The sequence below is a fragment of the Ascidia mentula genome, chromosome 1, assembly GCF_947561715.1.
Source record: "Ascidia mentula chromosome 1, kaAscMent1.1, whole genome shotgun sequence".
Taxonomy (NCBI): Eukaryota; Metazoa; Chordata; class Ascidiacea; order Phlebobranchia; family Ascidiidae; genus Ascidia; species Ascidia mentula.
This window is the reverse complement of record NC_138566.1, coordinates 11,375,415-11,393,624: the sequence shown is the minus strand read 5'-3', so window position 1 is coordinate 11,393,624 and position 18,210 is coordinate 11,375,415. Positions and strand designations below refer to the sequence as shown.

The 18,210-nt window shown below is 40.5% G+C and overlaps 3 protein-coding genes across 4 annotated transcripts; 1 reads left to right on the top strand and 2 right to left on the bottom strand.

The window, feature by feature from the left end:
* Positions 1-376: 376 nt before the first annotated feature.
* Positions 377-12,727, bottom strand: LOC145901764 (solute carrier family 35 member E1 homolog). 2 transcript variants are annotated; one of them, XM_082989541.1, is made up of 10 exons: positions 12,606-12,727; positions 12,411-12,537; positions 11,442-11,574; positions 11,239-11,371; positions 10,999-11,069; positions 10,488-10,625; positions 10,283-10,429; positions 9,375-9,467; positions 8,907-9,053; positions 377-1,410 (listed from the first exon to the last, which is right to left on the bottom strand). In XM_082989541.1, the coding sequence occupies exons 1-10, from the start codon at positions 12,610-12,612 to the stop codon at positions 1,126-1,128; spliced, it is 1,281 nt and encodes a 426-aa protein (XP_082845667.1). In that variant the 5' UTR covers positions 12,613-12,727; the 3' UTR covers positions 377-1,125. The 2 variants fall into 2 exon arrangements, with proteins under 2 accessions (XP_082845667.1, XP_082845676.1); XM_082989550.1 differs by having other exon boundaries at positions 9,375-9,464; positions 10,298-10,429.
* Positions 12,728-13,611: 884 nt separating this feature from the next.
* Positions 13,612-16,273, top strand: LOC145908492 (uncharacterized). The gene is made up of 3 exons (XM_082995792.1): positions 13,612-13,827; positions 13,978-14,064; positions 14,149-16,273. The coding sequence occupies exons 1-3, from the start codon at positions 13,761-13,763 to the stop codon at positions 15,936-15,938; spliced, it is 1,944 nt and encodes a 647-aa protein (XP_082851918.1). The 5' UTR covers positions 13,612-13,760; the 3' UTR covers positions 15,939-16,273.
* A 168-nt stretch (positions 16,274-16,441) lies between these two features.
* On the bottom strand, positions 16,442-18,037 carry LOC145906363 (uncharacterized). Its single transcript, XM_082993784.1, has 2 exons — positions 17,778-18,037; positions 16,442-17,687 (listed from the first exon to the last, which is right to left on the bottom strand). Exons 1-2 carry the CDS (start codon positions 17,842-17,844, stop codon positions 16,543-16,545), a joined length of 1,212 nt encoding a protein of 403 aa, XP_082849910.1. The 5' UTR covers positions 17,845-18,037; the 3' UTR covers positions 16,442-16,542.
* Between the last annotated feature and the right edge of the window lie 173 nt (positions 18,038-18,210).

Below are 18,210 nucleotides of genomic sequence, written 5' to 3'. Positions count from 1 at the left end.
TCAAAGTCGATTGTCAATATCCCGGGTGACTTGTGTCGTATTTTTACTCATTTTTAGTTGGTAATAATGAGAGGAAATATTGAGTGACATGGGCTTGCGACTCAAATAAGGCGTGTTATTAGCAGCTTTCTAGAGGCATGCCAACCAATGGGGCCGATTTAATATCGCAAAAACTCCTACGCCCTGCTGACTGGAGCGTGACGACAAGGAACGTCCTGCCGGTTTCCTTGGGACTAGATTTCGTCTAATCCAGCTTCTCGTTTCCATGGACGACATAACACAGCTGATGTTTTGCTCAACTTACAGGGGAGACATCTGTATTGACGGGACAGACTTAAACATGTGCCATGTAAATACAACAACCAGTGTATGCAATAAAACGTTTATATTTCGCAGATAATGCACGAATTGGATAAGTGCAAAAAGCTTAAAATTTCGACACACTGCGACTGTGCTTCGAGCAATTCAGACACTGCAAGCATTATGCTACATATAATATCAGCATATATCGAAGTACTATAGGCTCTAATTGTCTTATTCGCATATATACATCATTTGTTGACATGAAATTAATTAGTGCAAGCATGGTTGCGGTTGTGTAGCAACGTATCAACAATATTAAAAAATAATTTATCCCACGTAACAAAAATAATATAAACGCTGAGAAAAAGTTTTACTGGTGGGCAGTTTTACAGCCATTCACGTGTAGATGCTCTAAGTGTTATTTTGTGCAAGTTTTGTGTCATATTTGAACAAGAAAACAAAGCGCTAAATACCGAAAATAACCACAGTACTTCAAAAAAACAGTTTAAACAAAACTGTTTTGTAGAATTGTGTAAGGTTAACGAGTAAAGAAGTGTGCAAACCTATGCCGGGAGAATTGTGGGTAAAACATACGTCATACAAACAAAATAAAATAACAACGCCCTTCTGGCTCGTGGTCAAAATGACATACGATTGCAAAAATTAAATACATTTTCTACATAATATGAGAATGCTAATTACAAATAAATAGTCAGTTTTCCTAACGTCGCATGCAATCAAACAATCACGAGCAGAAAAAACAAAATCGCACCATGAGACAAGAAGTTGGATCTCTACTTGATGTTGAATATCTCGGCACAATCACACCTGGTGATATTTCCCCGCACTAAATGTACGCAGAGGGGGAATTTGGGGTGAGTTCAGCAAATTTGGCGACCACTCAAAATTAAGATTATTTTCTCTTTTCGGCGTATGATGGGCGCGGTGATGTGCGTGTGGCGCCCCAGTGGCCCCTGCGGAACCGGAAAAGTGTGTGGTGGAACCCAATATCGCTTGCCCGTTAGATATTGGGTTTAAATTTCTCTCGTCTTCTCCCGAAGGATCTGAGGGTTGGAGCAGATTGCTCTGAGCTTGGTCGTATTTCGCCTGATGGTGAAAAACAGTGAATTAATTTGGTGAAACAAAAAAAATTGAATATAACAAAATCACCGTTTTCAAATCTACTTATTTGTGACTCGTTTATGTAATGTTGGAAACTACATTGGAATTTTTGGAATATGTGTTACTGTCCTAATTTTAAGTGGAAATGGCGGCCGTAAATTGAGAAACTACGTTCACTTTTATAATGTTGTATGTTGTAAGCAAAGGAACGTTGGGATGAGTTTGTGTTCATTGTATAAATATTCCCACGCTTCGACTAACAATGCATTTCATTAACTCCATATACGTGAAGTTCAAGTGGTTTTCGCCGACCAATATCAACCTCGAAGTAAACAAGAAACAAAATCACAAACATCGACGATCACCGCAGCAGAAAAAAACCTAATAGTTTCGAGGAAAGATTTATAAGTGGGATTCAAATCGGGAAATGAGACAGTAGCAGCACAAAACCTGACAAACTGGTTTATTACCGCATCGCCAAACCGGCGACCGCAAAATTCTCCCCGGCGCTCTGATTCGCAGCTCGAGTGGCTATTCGTCTTCGTCGAGTGCGATATGATGCAATTAGGGGACGACGATAATTCGCCAACTTTTCGAAGGCAATCGAGTGTTCTGCCCCACTTCAATCGAGGCGACGCGGGCAGGTACGGAGGGAATGAAGGAATCGGTTTCGAGGGGCTACCTTATACGACTCGGGGCTGATTTGACGCGGGGTCGCACGATTCTAACATAGACTGTGCGGCGCACTGTATCCCGCGTAGAACAGAAGCCTGACAGTAGATGGACGATAAGACGGAAGGGTGCTCGCAAAGTATGCGTATGTCGCCGCTGTGTCTAGGTGTGGAGTGGAGGGTCCGACTTTGCTTCGTGTGTCGCTTAATCGTGCGCAAACATATCGACGTCAACGGGTATTAGTAACACTGTTAAAAGTGTCCAATGCTGTTTAATCCGTTGCCGACAATGGGCACTCCATGTGGTCGCTACTGAAAATTTCGCGAACGGGCGCCAAAGTTCTGGTGCACAAGCACAGGAGACAAAACATTTGCGCTAAAAAGTGTGGACATTTAGACTTGTAGGTAGAAAACGCGCAGTAACACAGACTTGAAAAAAGTTTCCAAGGTTCCCTGTTTCGACTGTTTGATGGACGACCCTGAGAATCATAAACAGTCGAAATTTTTCCTGAAGCACCGAAATACCTGAAGGCTGAGAGCACTGAGAAAAGTCGAAGAAAGCAGAAGATCACAAGAAGTTATCATCATCCCGATTGGCACTCAACGTTGTTGTTAAAAGGCCTCCACACTTTCGAGGGCGACTTCACTTAAAATTGTCGGTGGGTCGTTATCGGTCGACTTATTCATAACCCGGGCGCGGGAACCGAGCTTGAGGCGTGATTGGATTATCGCCCCCGCCTGCCTTCAAGAGGGTGGAAAATTTCCCACACGACTTCGCTGCTGTCATTGGGTCCCATTCGTCATAAACTGACGATCTTTCGGCCTCGTTGATGCGTGGAGAGATCGCAAATCCCACAATTCGGTTTTATTTCTGTTATCGGGAAGCGGTTTGACGGCCACTACATTCAGCATTGTCCGCAGAAAGCAGCGGAAGTATCCCCTCCATTCAAGGGCACGATTCTGGAGCGTTGAGCGATGATATGGGGCGACAGACACGCGCCCGCGTATTCATAGTTAAATGGCAAACCGGCAAGTGAATGACATGGGTTTATTTCCCAACTCACTTGATGGGAATGCATTAATTCCCAGTTTTGACTTATATGGGCAAAGTTCATGTTATTTAACAAACACCAGTCCAAGCAACAAGTTTTGCAATTTTTTGCCAAATCAGAGAAAGTGTCTCGTACTTTTACAAACAAAAAACATCACTCGCCACATCGCGACGCACGGTTTTTACACACCCGACATATGTCGTTCGCGATTGGAGTCGCTCTTCCGTACATTCCGTATTCGGGTGGAATCGCAACTAGTGGGGAGTTGTGAGTCATACAGACACCACTACGTCACAAAACATGAACTTTAATTCACACCGGTGAGCAATTAGTCGACAATCTTAAATCGGGGTTTTTGTGGGAGTTGAGGACCACACACATCCGTCTCTCAGTTGGAAAACGTCAATCACAAGTGATCACATTCACCCAATCACTATCGCGAAGACAAAACGGGACAAACCCATTCAATATGACGTCATACAGGTGTGAGTGCGTGTCGCGAATGGACAAACAGTCGGCGGCCGGGAATCGATCTTCGAGATCGGGAACAATTTGATTGGCGACAAAAACAGCGGCCGCAACGCATGGGCGCGCTTAGCACAACAGTATGGGTCGGCTAACAGCCGGTAATGCGACAAGCATTAGCACCGATGGTGCACTGGATACACAGACATAAGACAACATGTTTTCACAGCGCGCTTTTCGCACCGGTCGCTGCCGCGGGGCGCGGTAAACGGAATGGGAAGCGGTAGTTGAATGACAATCACCAAGCCGGTTTCGCGCTGAAGTAGGGTTGGTACAGGTGTGCTAGTGAGATGCGCGCGTGCCCGCATTGCGTCACCGTCGCTATTTAGGTCTTGATGCATCGCCTGGTGAATGTGAAGAAACCCAAAAACTGGCATCCAAACAGGGCGGGTCTAAAATACCCGGAGATGATTCAGGATCGTCCAATAGAAGATAGAACATTGATTGATTGATTGATTGATTGATTGGATCCCGAAATAACTCCCATGTGAAGCGATTTCTTTTCCAACCACGGGGATCGAAATTTACAAAAACCTTATATTTATGTCATATAGAGACCGGAATCTTACATCAAAAATAATCAAAATCTAAACAAAATGGTCATGGTGTAATAACAGTTGCACAAAATAAGTTTCCTCAAAACAAAAGTGTTGCCACCCTCCAATGTATTTAAACCATTCGTTGGTTGCACATGTTGCAGCACAAATACAGTTTCATGCCAAGCGAATCGCCTTCTATCACAACACAAACGAAGAAGACTTTTCAAATGAGTCGCGTGGATTAATTGTTACGAAGGAGCAAGTGGGTCGAGTGTAGTGCGCCACAAACAACCGCTGACAGATCGACATCAACGAGTCTCGGTAGACGAGTATTGGGTTTGACGAACGGAAGCGAAGCAAAACAACATCGGACGACGGCGATTATGTTGACGAATCAGGGCAATTTTCGTGGCTACCAGTTGCTTCGAGTGGCCAGGCAAGTGGCTTGCCCAGTAGAAAGTTATGTGGGGAACAGGATGAAGTGGTGGCCGTTTCGCATCATGTAGTGGTCATCAATATCGTGACACACGTCAAGCGGAAACTATTTCCGAAACGTAAAAGCAGCAAACTTTTACGGAATTTAATTTGAAGGAATTTCAGGCGTTCACAGGTGCGTGTACGGAAATTTTTGTTCAATTCGTTATCAGGTGCAACTTTCTGGGCTGCAGTTGCGATGCAAACTACGGAACAGTCAGTTATAAAAAAAAATTGCACCAATAATTTACAATTCGAAATTATCACTGAGCGAAACCATATTTCCCACATTTTCGATCATCGCTTTCACGTGACCTCGGCATAAAGTCGTTTCACTAACAGCGGCGACTAATAACGTGGGTTAGACAAATCGCATCCCATTTACTCTTTTATACACGGCTGGAACCAAAACCATGCTTCGTTTGTGGTCGTCCTTGTTCCGCCTCGCATTGTTGTGTAACAATCCATGATGTCAATAGCGTGACCGAACCAAGGCTCGATAACGACGAAAACCATCAACTGTCACATCGATTGACCGTTCAGGTAGACTCGCAAGAACCGTGACGCTTTCGTTTCGACTTAATTCGTTTGCCAGGAACCACGCACCAGACAAGATGATAATAAATTCGAGGTTGGCAGCTGCATGGCGGAGTGATATCGAGCTGCATTTTCCCCAGACGATCCACATTTAATAAAATCAATTACAATAATAAACTTGGAAGGAATGTTTTTTTTTACAGAAATACAGTAAATGGTTTGATCGTTTTATACGACACTTGGAATTCACATAATTTTGATTCGATTTTAAATATTGTCTGGTTTTTTTGGCCACACAGCAGCGTTAATTCAATCGCAATTCCCAATACCCTGAAACACTGGTGGTGAGGTAACGATAGACCAATTCACTGCAATGCAACGACGCGTGAGCAACCAGCTGCTGAAACATTAGCCGAATGTTCCTGATCGGTTACCCGCTAAGCAAATAAACTGCTTCTTGAAGCGGGATCCCTCAGTTGTAATGGCACTGATTGGGTGTCAAGACGCCATGCGGGGCGCGTGGCGCTTGTGTACTTAGTAACACTACGCTGCCCGGAAGAGGTCGCACCGGGTCAGACACAATCAAACGCTTCTGGTGTGAAGGGAAAGCCAGCCTTGTTTGCATAGGGACGCTGTGTAAACGCAAGCCGGTATCAACTGAACGGTCTTGTTCGCCGCAAATCTCGGACTGGGTGAAACTCTGCCCCAATACGTATAGGGTTGGAAGTACACCGGTTCCCACAGAAACGCAAATTGTTGCGGTTGAAGAGCTGGACTATACTTTGACCTTTGAGAGCAATTATGGATAAACTTCATTCAAACATCATGCGAATGTAAACGTAAACAATTCAAAAATATCCGTGCTTAATTGATGTTATACTTGACAACAGCCCGGCATTTTTTCTCATAGAAACTGTCTTCTTGCAACGAATACTGCAAAGTTTCCATGTTTTGTTGAAGCGCAAATCATCACTGCCGATTGTTTCTACCATAGACAAGGGATAAGACATACGGCGTCGTGGTAGATCCCCGTGCGTTTCGGGGCATAATGCAGCAACTGCAAGGAGTAGTTAGACAGCGTCGGAGTCTGGTAAGGTCAACCGGTGACCGCTTCGCAGCGCAAATGAATGACTGTGATTAATGATGCGCAGTGGGAGCAGTCGTTTACCAGTGCCACACGAGCACTAAGTTATAAAGGAGTCGATCGGATTACGCAAATAAAGGCTCCTTGTAGGCTCTTTTCTGCGTGCGAAAGCAAAGGGAACAACCTGAGACTTCCGTACCGAGACCGCAATCAACTGCTGAAACCTGCTGGCAGCGTGCACCCGGTAAATCCGCACTCCACCACACGCTCATTACAAGCGAACAAAATACACCCCTAATCCCCGCGGGGAGTTTGGTCCCCGGTGCATTTCGAGTCAACGCTGGTATTCTGTTTTCGGGTCACTGCGGTGATAATACGACAGACCACATTACAGTAACATGAAGGCAACCAGTTTGACATGAAACCCATTTTGTTGAAAACAAAAACGGTGACATTTGATGGGAGTCAAAACGACGGTTTGTCTGATTGTGGTTCGTAGGTCGTTGCCATCCCGTAAGCGTTGGTAATTCGCGTCACCAAACATGGGCGATGTCATTTGCCTCGCAGGGATGTTTGATGAGCATTCACTTGCGCGGCTTAATTACCAACTCCGCTCGTACTGGTGATAGCTGATACTGTATCGAGTAAAAAGGCCTGTTGAACTGCAATTGCAATGTTTGACCGACACTAAGGCTGTTTACAAAACGCGAGCGAGGGTAGGAGGTTATCGCGTCATCTGGTGGCTGAAGTGGCAGCAGTGCAGCGAACGTGCTGGGGTGTTATAAACAAGCAGGTAGTTTTTCGCAAAGATCGCCCCGGTTGCCAAGCAGGAATGCCGCCTGGGTTGTTGTAAACCTCATCAAAATATCACGTCGGCAGTGCCGTGAGTCGCCCACCTTGTACAGGAACTCTTCGAACTTGGTGCCGAGTGAACTTGGGTCACCTGATCCATTATGCACAGACCGCGTCAAGTTGACAACGCACAAAAAGGCATTCAACTAAAAGGTCTCCAGAAATCCATTCATAGGCTGCATATCACCACGCACGAATTGGAAGCGCAGAATAAACACACAATATACGTGCGGCCATTTTGTTTTTCCAACCCGGGTTTTAACCTTTTCCCAAGTGCAAAAAATAATTAATTCGACCTTTGTCCAGGGTGCGAGAACTTACTGGTGGCCGGCGAATTTTCCTCGCTTTGGTTTTACACCTATCACCGTGAGTGAGATGTTATCGTTGCCTCATGCCCCGTCCTGATTTGATTTCGGTCCCCGACACACACGTTGATTGGGGCCGCTAGGGCTGGACTGAGCCTTTGAAGCGCGCGGTCCATCTTCGTTACGGGATGAGGCGGCGACAAGCGTGATAGGGCGAGAGGCACAGCGACGCGTCGTGGACGCCGGGAAGCTTAAAATAGCCACCGGAGACCCGAGTGACACGTCAGCGCCGCAGCCCATTCGACGGCAAAATCTCCCCTCAGCGCAGCGAATCTTTGAAAGGCGAGAGCGTATCAAGCGAGAGAATGCAGCAGGGAACGTCGAAAAGCGATTGGCGTGAGACGCAGGGTTGCCTAATGACCGCGGGGCCTGGATGCCCTGCTCTGGGGAGATGAAAGGGATTGGGTCTGCCACTGAGCAATGCAGTGTCCCCGGCAAGGGGTTCCCGTTTATCTCGCGCACTGCTTGGGTCGAGATAAGCATCAGGAGTCATGCAAAATATCGCAACACTCGACATGCGGTGGCGAATGAGATAGCTTGGGACGACAGGTAACTGGATAGCAGAGGACGACCGACGCAGGATGAAGCAGTTTGATTCAACACTGACTTACAACTGAACTTGGTGCAGATGGTTTAAACTTGGCAGTCGACAGACAAGTTGATAAAATGCACGAAAACAAACGAAACAAGAAACAGTTCAAAACAACGAGTCCTTAGATTGTAATTTGCTTTGCTTGGTAAACGCTTTCGAATTGTTGAAAAAATAGTAATAATTGGTTTTCTGGTAATTTCTGGCTTGATATGCATACCTGGATATAGCGAGGTTTCGGTTGAAAAACAAATTATTCGAAAACTTATTCGAGAACCGAGAAACGAATTAATTGCAGTGTTTTGCAAATTTCCTCAAATAAGCTAAAATAATTTATTCAGGCTTCGACATACGTATATAAGAATTATTCGTCATTGCCTGGCCAGGGCTGCGGACATCTAAAATCGATCGTAAAGTAAAGCAGCCCTCCCAATGTTGCACCCGCGCGTAAAATAATGTCGTGGGTCAACACAGGAACATCAAACACACAAAAATGTGAAACGAAGTTTGTTCCGAAAACGTTACCATCAGAGCTCGGTGCGAACGTAGGAAGGAAAAAGATAAAGAAAAGTCAAAACACCAGTCAACAAAATGGCGCGTAAATTTTTGTAGGACAAAGAAATAGGAAATGAAGCCATGTCTCGCCAAATACAACTACCTACTGTAACAAACGTGTCAAGCGACCAGGTTAACTTAACCAGTGGTAGATAAATACATTGCTTCGGACGCGTTGTTGCTTTAACTAAAACGACGACACAACTAAATGCCTTGAAACAAATTCATTCGAGCTTACCTTGTTGTAACAAAGAACTCCAGTGATGGCAATAAGCATTCCAAAAATATTCGCCACTGTAACAGGGTTGCGAAGTGCCATCAGAGAAACTGATATTACCACAATTCGCTTCGTTGCATTTGCAACCGAATATGACAGGGGAGATATCTATGATAAATGAACGTACAGTAGAGTTAGGCGACGGAATACAATGCACATATATTGTTTTGTTCAATCAAAAGAAAAAAAGGAAATTCGGCAGTTCGCATGTTCGTAAAATACAAAAATTCCTGCTGGCTTTTTGCAAAAATTGTGATTAACGAGATTATGTAACACGCCTTGGTGGTTGGCAAATAAAATCTACGTCATAGTGAGAAAATTAGGGTTGCTTTAAAGTTCATATATTTGGCGATAAACGAACTGCGTTGTTTATAAGCCAATACCCCAAACTCCTAGTTTCATATTCATCACCGACTTAACAATACTCACCAACGAAATGACAGTAAATGCAACCATGCTCTGCGCAAAATTGCAAAAGGCATCAATGAAAATGAGTAACCCAATCCACAGCGGAAATACCTCCTGCAAAAAGAACGTCCGTCAAATTTTCAAGCATTTATCATAGGTTCTGTGTGAAGTGGGACAACCCTGTACACACAAAAACGCACTTAGTGCATAGGCATGCGGATAAACCACGTTCATTTGTCACTGTCATTTTCGCAATATACCTACACTGTGCGGATTTCAAAACACTGTGTGCCAATATGTGCCAATATGTGCCATTGTGAAGCAATAACACAAAACGCACAGATCGTTATCAGCGTTTCAATGTCAAGGTCCACTTTGCTTGACTTCACATAACAAAAGAAAGCAGGAAAAACATAATGGCTGCCACAGCAACGAATGTGGAAAGTTTTTTCAATATTTTTCAATTTCGCAAGCAAAGGAATACATGAATATCATGAAGCTTTGGTAACGCTTTTTGCGATTTCGTCAAGTTATTAAATCGTTTTGTGTAGATAAGGGTTGTACCATGACTCTCTAGCGCCCACTTAAGGAAACCATAAACATCACTGTGACAAAATGCCGTATATTCGTTTGAGATGCATACAATAATTTAGTATAATCAAATCATGTGATAATAATTCTAAAATAAAATTTTTGTCGTTGGGCTTGGTAAGCTTAAACATAACAACAAACAACAAACAAAGTTTAGAGATTATGGCACAGTAGAAATTTGGAATGAAAAATAACAGTCTGACTTAGTAATGACCCTAAATTATAGTGAATCAATTTACTGCTTAGTAACTTTTAGGCAACAGATGTGGACGTGATGACTTGCCCTGTTTATATTTTGTAAAACAAACTTTCATTTCTTCAGCAAGTAGCCCTTTTACCTTTGCATCTTGTACAACATTTTCACTGGATTGTTGCAGCCATCTTGTACAATCTACAATTAGCCACATTGGAACAGTGATAAAAAATGATATAATTCCCAAAACATGGAGGAGATGAAGGTGGTGGATTCTTGTATCTTTCATGACCTTTAAGTATAGCACACTTGAACATCCAATATTAACCACCAAAAATCAAATTTCCTACCTTCTTTGAATAAATATTTTGTAAGGAAAAGTTAACGGTAGCAAATAGTGCACTTAGTAGACCAAGTACATTAAATGACAACTCAGTAACAGTTGCAACAGCTATCCCAAACACAATTGGAACGAGAGAAAAATACACCTGCAAAATACAGTACACAAAAAAATATATTGCAAATGTTTATTAGAACAGGACTTCTCAAATCTTTAGGTTCTGAACCTAAAGATTTGAGAAGTCCTTCATTTACAGAAAGACCAAAACTAGTAAGAATCAATAAAAAGTTTTCATATGAATTTAATATAAAAAGGTTTATAAAAAAGTGTAGATCTCCCACTGGAGATTTGGATTGGTTTTGGGATTAAAGCGTTAAAATTCTTTAAAAAAGTGAACTAAGTAGAAATCTAGGCCAGTCCTAGTTATCACATATGAATTTAACAAACAGTTATGTTTAAACATGACAAATTTGTCGCAAAAGTACAAATAAAGACACAAAAAACAGTTCATTGCTTCTTACCAGCCATGTTTGCTTTTGTCCAAATATTAATCTTGTCAACACAACAGTAAAAATCGGCATTGATGCTTTTACTAATAACAAAAAATACGATTGGTTTATCTAAACTTTTTTTTTCAAAATAAATATCTTTCATTTTGAAATAGATAAATTTTAGATATTTATCAAAAAAGTTATCTTTAGTATGAGCACTTAACACACATTCTCATAATGTCCAAACTTTAATAAAATCAATAATTTTACCTGTGTGTGAATAAGATAATGGGACTTTATATATGCTAAACTGTGATGAGATGGAAGCAAGAAATTTTCCAAATGCTAAGGGAAGAATTACCGTCACATAGTATCTTGTGGAAATGGGAATTCTTGGTGGTATCTGAATAGAGACTTTGTTGTTATGTATTTGTTTCCAATCTGGAAGTCATGGGAATCAAAAACAATCTTACTTTCCAAATTTTCAGGATTGGACCAAGGAATATTATTACCGCAGCAGCATGGGATAAAGAAAGTGTGGCAGGATATGGAAAATCATTCAGAACAACCTTTCCAACAACATTTCCAGTGGTGCTCAAAGTGTACCTGACAAATAGCACCAGGTTAAGGTTTTTGTAAATTAAAATACTAATTAATCTGAATATAAATGTGTATTCATTCAAAGTTCTACATAAAGCCAAAACAGCATTAAAATTCTGAAGGTTGTAGAGCATGAAGCAAAAGAATGTGGGAGTAGGCTTAAACCAAGCAAAGCTTCAAGAACTTAATGCTGGTTTCTGTCTTGGCTGATTAGATATGCAACTGTTACAACCAACGTAATTTGCGCAGCATGAAGACTCCATAGCGGCGACCAATATACTTAGGTAATTCAATTAACTCCAAGTTTTTCGCACATATTTACTATTGTTGGAGTCTGTTAACAGAAGATGAGGTCACAAAAAGTTTAATTCATGCAACTAACATTACTAACAATACAAATATTTTAAATTCAGTTGGATATAAAATAAACCTTCATGATCTAGAAATGAAACAATCCTTCGCCAATGTGTATTGAACAATTGATTTTGTGAAACAATATGAAATGTATAAGCACAGTACACATACAGTCAAAAACTAACTTCAAAGTTTGAATATTGTTGCAAACAAGTAATATATATGTGTGGTGTCTCTGTCATCAATTGACAGGTTTGTCTTAGACCAGCTGTTGTTTTGAATTCTCATAACTTTTGTAAATGAACTGTTGTGAATAAAAATTAGGGACTTGTGTGTCCGTTTAACTACAAAACTGGTGCTTATTGTTGCTCAATGTTTTTGTTAACAGGAATAAACCCTTATGAAAACACCACCCCATAGCTTTCTTTATGTCCAAACATTTGATGGGCTAAAAACAACCCTATACACTGCAATTCCAGTCAGCTTACCATGCAATACATAACACAAATATCCGTCCAGCATCTCTAATCATTTTCTTTTTCTGTACATTTTCGCTGACATTGTTGGCACCGGGCATATTTACATGAACTGGAAGATGCCCGTTAAGCATTTTATCTAAAATAATACATGTAGCCTGTTAAAAAATGCACCATTAAAGTAAGTTATCAATAAAAGCAACTTACATTCCATTGTCAAAAGTTAAAAGGAAAACACTATGTATCCAAAAATGCAGTGTTTCAACCATCCATGTACGTCTGTATGAAACAAGTCCAGAAAAGACACTACACAACAAATTATCACCACTGCAAAAAACATAAACAGCCATAAAAACATTCAAGGGCTTCCGAATTTTTAATTGCCACAACTATAATGAAAACCATGGAAATTTTGAATACGTAAGCACACTGCCTCCGGCGCTGTTAAAGAAAGCCAAACACACCGATCTTTCCTCTGTCAAACGAGTGATAAAATGGCGTGTAAGTATACCTCTTAGGACTTCAACGCCACATTACTTTATATTATTTTACATAATATAACCTGGAAGTAGTTACAATCAAAAGATATCTTAACAGTGAAACACTAGCACTGAATAAAGCAAATCTCAATCTAATCAAGTAATCGTCACCGGCAAGCATTTTGTACGTCTACTTTCAAACGTTTTATTGCAACCGTTTATACGCGATCAGCTGTAGTGACGGCAACCAAGTTGAAATTATTCTGCCAAATTTAACCAAGAAATACTTTGTGAACCGCGTCGAAATTTTCGATTGAATTGATCAGTAAAATTTAACGTTTCTTGTTGCGTGGATCGTTGGGCCTGCCAAACGTTGACTCGACATACATTAATACCTAAATAAATTCGCTCGCTCTTTACAAGAAAAGAATAGATACCTACGGTGGCCCACAAGTGCCACCGCGAAATATTAACGAAGCGCGAAATATATTTTCACTGCGCGAAATATTTTAAGACTGCGTGAAATATATTTTCACCGCGCAAAATATATTTCGAGATCGCGAAATATATTTGCACTGCGCGAAATATTTTTTCACCGCGCGAAATATATTTTGACTGCGCGAAATATATTTGCACTGCGCGAAATATATTTCGACCGCGCGAAATATATTTTGACTGCGCGAAATATATTTGCACTGCGCGAAATATATTTGCGCTGTGCGATGTATATTTTCTTCGCGCGAAATATGTTGTTAGTTTTTATTAGAAATGCCTGGCGGGAAGTCTAGTTGTTTCAAGTTTTCACGTACATCTATATGCTATAGTCTGTGCATTTAAGTTCAAATAGAAAAATAGTTTGAGTGTTTTATCCCTATTTGTAATCATGTACTGCACAAATTGTGGAAGGCTACTTTTTCAAGAACACTTGTATTGTGCACATTGCGGACGCGGTAAGTGGTTTATTCTTTAATTGTCGTTTATCAGGCTTGTCAATCTGTTGTTTTGAGGTAACATTCTTGTAAATGTTAATATATCAGACAGACATATATGCCAGTAAAATAACATTGTGCAAGTATAATTAGATTGATTCTGTGTTGCAGAGAAAGCCCATGGCAGCAATCATCCTACTTTGTCTAAATCTGAAAATGAGGGTTCTGTGATGGAAAATGTTAATTCCAGTATAAATGGTTAGTATGCCAAACAACCTGTAGCTGAACAACTTTGGTTAACTTTGCAAAACAAAAGTTTAATAATACATGTAAAATCTACAGGTACATCATCCATGAAACGCAAAAGTGCAACAGAAATTTTGCCATTTAGTGAATTTAAAGCAATGAAAGGCTCACAATGGAAGCAAAGAGTGTCGAAAAAGGATGAAAATGAGGAAGTGTGTGTTAACATAGGCATGCTTGAATATGGAGGGAAAGATTTTAAGTTGAAGCCAGTTCGGGGTCAATCCATTATAATTAATGTTGGAAGAAAAGAGTGTGTTCAATCCATACTGAATAAAGCCAAAGAACGGTACTTTCAATTTTATCCAAAGAGTCAAAGACATGGTGCAGTATACCACCTTGCTTTTAAAGATGGACGAATTGTTGAAGTATTGCCTGGAACAAATGAGCCATTCACTCTAGTCAAATACAAGGAGAGCATTGGTAAAGATTACAAGAAGATCATGTTATATCTACTTGAATGTGACAGTGAAGATGATGAAACAAATGATGCAAGTAACATTGAATGCTCTGGTAATGGAAAACAATCTCCCTCTATTCTACAAAGTTCATTGCCTGATTTTACTGATTACTTTGATTCTAGTGAACTGGACAATATTATTGGCAATCAATGTGATTTGTTAGCCCCAAAACGCAAAAAATTGAATGATTTGAATTCTGCACTAGAGTCATTGCATAAAAAAGTTGATGATTTAGACCAGTTGTTTATTTGTGTGCGCCGTGGGGCTCATATTCAACGTCAACTTAACTTGTGGAAAAGAGAAACCAAAAAGAAATCAGCAGAAAAGAAATTGGTTGTCCAATTTCAAGGTGAGACAGGGATTGATTCTGGTGCAATGGCTAAGGAGTTCTTTAGTCTTGTTTTGCAAAGTATTTGTGAACAATTCTTTCCTGATGGTGCCCCAGTTGACTCAATGCTTCATGTCCAAAATGGACATTTCAAAGCATGTGGTGAAATAATAGCTGCAAGTTTGGTGCAAGGTGGGCCAGCTCCACATTGCTTACACCCAAATGTGTTCACAATTCTTGCTAACATGGATTCATTTGATATAACCAAACTAAATCTTGACCAACACTTTACTGAGAATGAAGGTCAACTGATACAGAGAGTTTGTGCTGACCCACTTGTTCATACTGACATAATAACAGAAAATGGATACACAGGCAAAATCAATATTGATAGCGCCAGTGAAATTAGTCGCACAATCATGGTGAGCATCACTAATAAGCGGCTTTGCTACCTCAAAGAGTTTGCTTCAGGGCTGAGTCTGTTTGGTTTGTTCAATGTTGTCAAAAATAATGCCTTACTTTTTGCACCTTTATTCATTCCAGGCAAATTGACTGTTGATGCCAATTATGTGTCAAGTTTACTGCAACCGCAATATTCCTCAAAAAATTCCACAAAGCGGTGCGTAGAGGAGAAGATAATGGATAACTTTCAAGATTTCTTGAACTATATTGAGGATAACTGTATTCGGGCCCCCACAGAAGAGGTTTTGGCTTACTGCTGTACTAACAGTGAAAATGAAGTCAATGTAGAAAATATTGGAGAGACAATGACTGCAGCAGCTGATTGTACTCCAGCTGGTGTGCTAGGTTGGCTAACAGGCCAAAAACATAGGCCAATATTTGGTGACAGTTTGTCCATATCTGTGGAATTTAATCATGACTGCATGAGCAACAACCCAAACCACACCATCTGTTTTCCTGTTGTTGGTGCATGTGCGAAAACAATTACGCTCCCTACAAAACATATGGAAGAACTTCAAGATTTCAAATCCATCTTTATTACAGCAATGTCCAATGGCCAGGCATTTGGTTTACATTAAAAAAATTCTTCTGTTTCATTGTTTATATTCATAAGTAGTTGTCACTTCATTGCATGTTTCAAGTGTTATATGGCAAAACAGCAATTTAGATTTTTTACGTACTCGCTATTGTGTTCGTGACCGTCAGCATTGTCGAAGCAAAATTAGTGTTTTATTTTTTTATTCAACTGCCTCGTGTTTGTTTTGGTGAAACGTATTTCATCCTTTTATACCAAAATTGTTTTTACCTGACACTTACTATTGCATTTTTGAGGTACTGCTGCATAATTGTGAGATTTTTGTGCCACTGCTACTTGCCACTGTACATTTATGCACTCACTTTTCTTCATTTACACTGCATGTTGTCTTTCACACTTTTCTATTCCATCATCTGTTTGCAATACAATGGGAAAAAAATTCGATTTGTATCCTAGCATTTACAAACCACCTCTTTTAGATTCTAGTAGTGCAGTACGCTGATTGTTAATCAGTGAGTAAAAAAACAATTTTTCACAAAGTTGCCTGTGTTTGTTGGTGTAATTTGACAATTAACATACTTGCACTAACAACAAAGTTCAATATACTGAAGTACAAACATGCATACATGGCTGTGGGCTTTGACTTTTTATTCTTTTGCAACCTCCATTATCCCTTTGTACATTGCCAGTGCTTCTGCACAGGAGGTTGGCATGACAAATCCAAGTTCAGTTCGAACATAGTCAAAATATTCCTCATATTCGTTCACTTCTTCGGGTGGGGAAATATCATTGCACACCACTTGAAATTTCTCTTGTGAGACTGCATTTATCATGTCTGCTCTTCCACCATACCTTTCTGGCATTAAGTAAAGTAAATTTGGGCGACCAGCTATAACATTGTGTCTTGATTTTCGTATTCGATGACTATTCCAGTGATCCATTACAAAATTTAAGTCACTTTGTAGAACTTTGGAGAAGCAATACCACACACACTCCTTGCTTAAAGGAAGTGAATAATCAACAACACCTTTAAACTCGAGATCACCAAAAAAGTTTCGCCACCAAGAAGTACGAAACTTGCACAATGTTGACCACCAACTTTCAATTCTCTGATTCCTTGGTGAAGGAACGTATCGATGTGCATTAATACTGTTTCTGAAAAAGCACTGTGCTGCTGCCAATATCCCATTTTCTGTGCCCAAATCAGACACAATTTGCACTGGACAACCTTGTACATGTGAAACAGTTCTAAGGTACATGGAAGCTATAGTGTGTGGGCATTTATTGGAGCGTATAACATGAAGCCATAGGACCTTACGACTAAAACCATCAATGGCTGCATGTATGGAAAAACCAAATGGCTTTAATTTATCATAACCATCTATATGCCAGGCATAATTGGGCCCTGGATTGTTATACTCTCTGCGCTTCAGACGATGGCCCCTCCTGAGTTCACAGCCATCAGGATCAATTTTATTCAAAACTTCTGCAACAAAGGATCTTGGAACTCTCAAACCCTCCATCTCCAAACCATGCCACACAGAACGGTACCCCCCACATGAAGATGGACCTTCTAAAATTTCTTTGATTCGTTTTTCAGCATCATTTATAATATTCGGATCTTTTTGCCAAGCACCACGTCTATGCAGCCCCATTTCTTGTAAGCGTCTTTTCAAGGTTCTCAAACTGAAAGTTACATTGTGGTAATTTTGCAACAAATGCAAAATTTCAGAGTGTTCATATCCTAGTTGAAAGTAGTGGGTGATGAGGTGTGTTTCATCAAAGGTGGTCCCTGCAAGGAAAAATTGTATTGTCCAAACCGAAATAACAAAATTGCAATGAATGTAGGCCAACTGGAAATACACAATACAAACACACTTACCATGGCCACAATGGGTACAAAATGAATGATCAAGTCCCACATAGTGATCACAATTTAAACAATTCATTCAGTTGAACAGTCCCTGCCAACAACTGGAGTAGGTAAATGCTTACTTAGCTGATATAGTCGGTCACCCGTCGTGCAAACATACGAACGGAGTGAAATCAACGAGAACCTGGCCTGTCACTACATTTTGCGTCACAAGAAATATATTTCGCGCGATGTAAATATATTTCGCGCGATGTAAATATATTTCGCGCAGTGAAAATATATTTCGCGATGTTACGAAATTTTATTTGTAGCGGTCGAAATATATTTCGCGATCTCGAAATATATTTCGCGCAGTGAAAATATATTTCGCGAAGTGAAAATATATTTCGCGCGATGTAAATATATTTCGCGCGGTGAAAAAATATTTCGCGCAGTGCAAATA

What these genes read in the sequence shown, in the direction of transcription:
- LOC145901764 (XM_082989541.1), bottom strand. An exon ending in TTTGTGTTATGTATTGCATG is followed by an intron (nt 11,575 to 12,410) that starts GTAAGCTGACTG and finishes GCTATTTGTCAG; the next exon opens with GTACACTTTGAGCACCACTG. An exon ending in CATTTACTGTCATTTCGTTG is followed by an intron (nt 9,054 to 9,374) that starts GTGAGTATTGTT and finishes CATTTATCATAG; the next exon opens with ATATCTCCCCTGTCATATTC.
- LOC145908492 (XM_082995792.1), top strand. Translation starts at nt 13,761, where the DNA reads ATGTACTGCACAAATTGTGGAAGGCTACTTTTTCAAGAACACTTGTAT. An exon ending in TTGTGCACATTGCGGACGCG is followed by an intron (nt 13,828 to 13,977) that starts GTAAGTGGTTTA and finishes TCTGTGTTGCAG; the next exon opens with AGAAAGCCCATGGCAGCAAT. An exon ending in TGTTAATTCCAGTATAAATG is followed by an intron (nt 14,065 to 14,148) that starts GTTAGTATGCCA and finishes TAAAATCTACAG; the next exon opens with GTACATCATCCATGAAACGC.
- LOC145906363 (XM_082993784.1), bottom strand. Translation starts at nt 17,844, where the DNA reads ATGAATTGTTTAAATTGTGATCACTATGTGGGACTTGATCATTCATTT. An exon ending in TTGTACCCATTGTGGCCATG is followed by an intron (nt 17,688 to 17,777) that starts GTAAGTGTGTTT and finishes TTTTCCTTGCAG; the next exon opens with GGACCACCTTTGATGAAACA.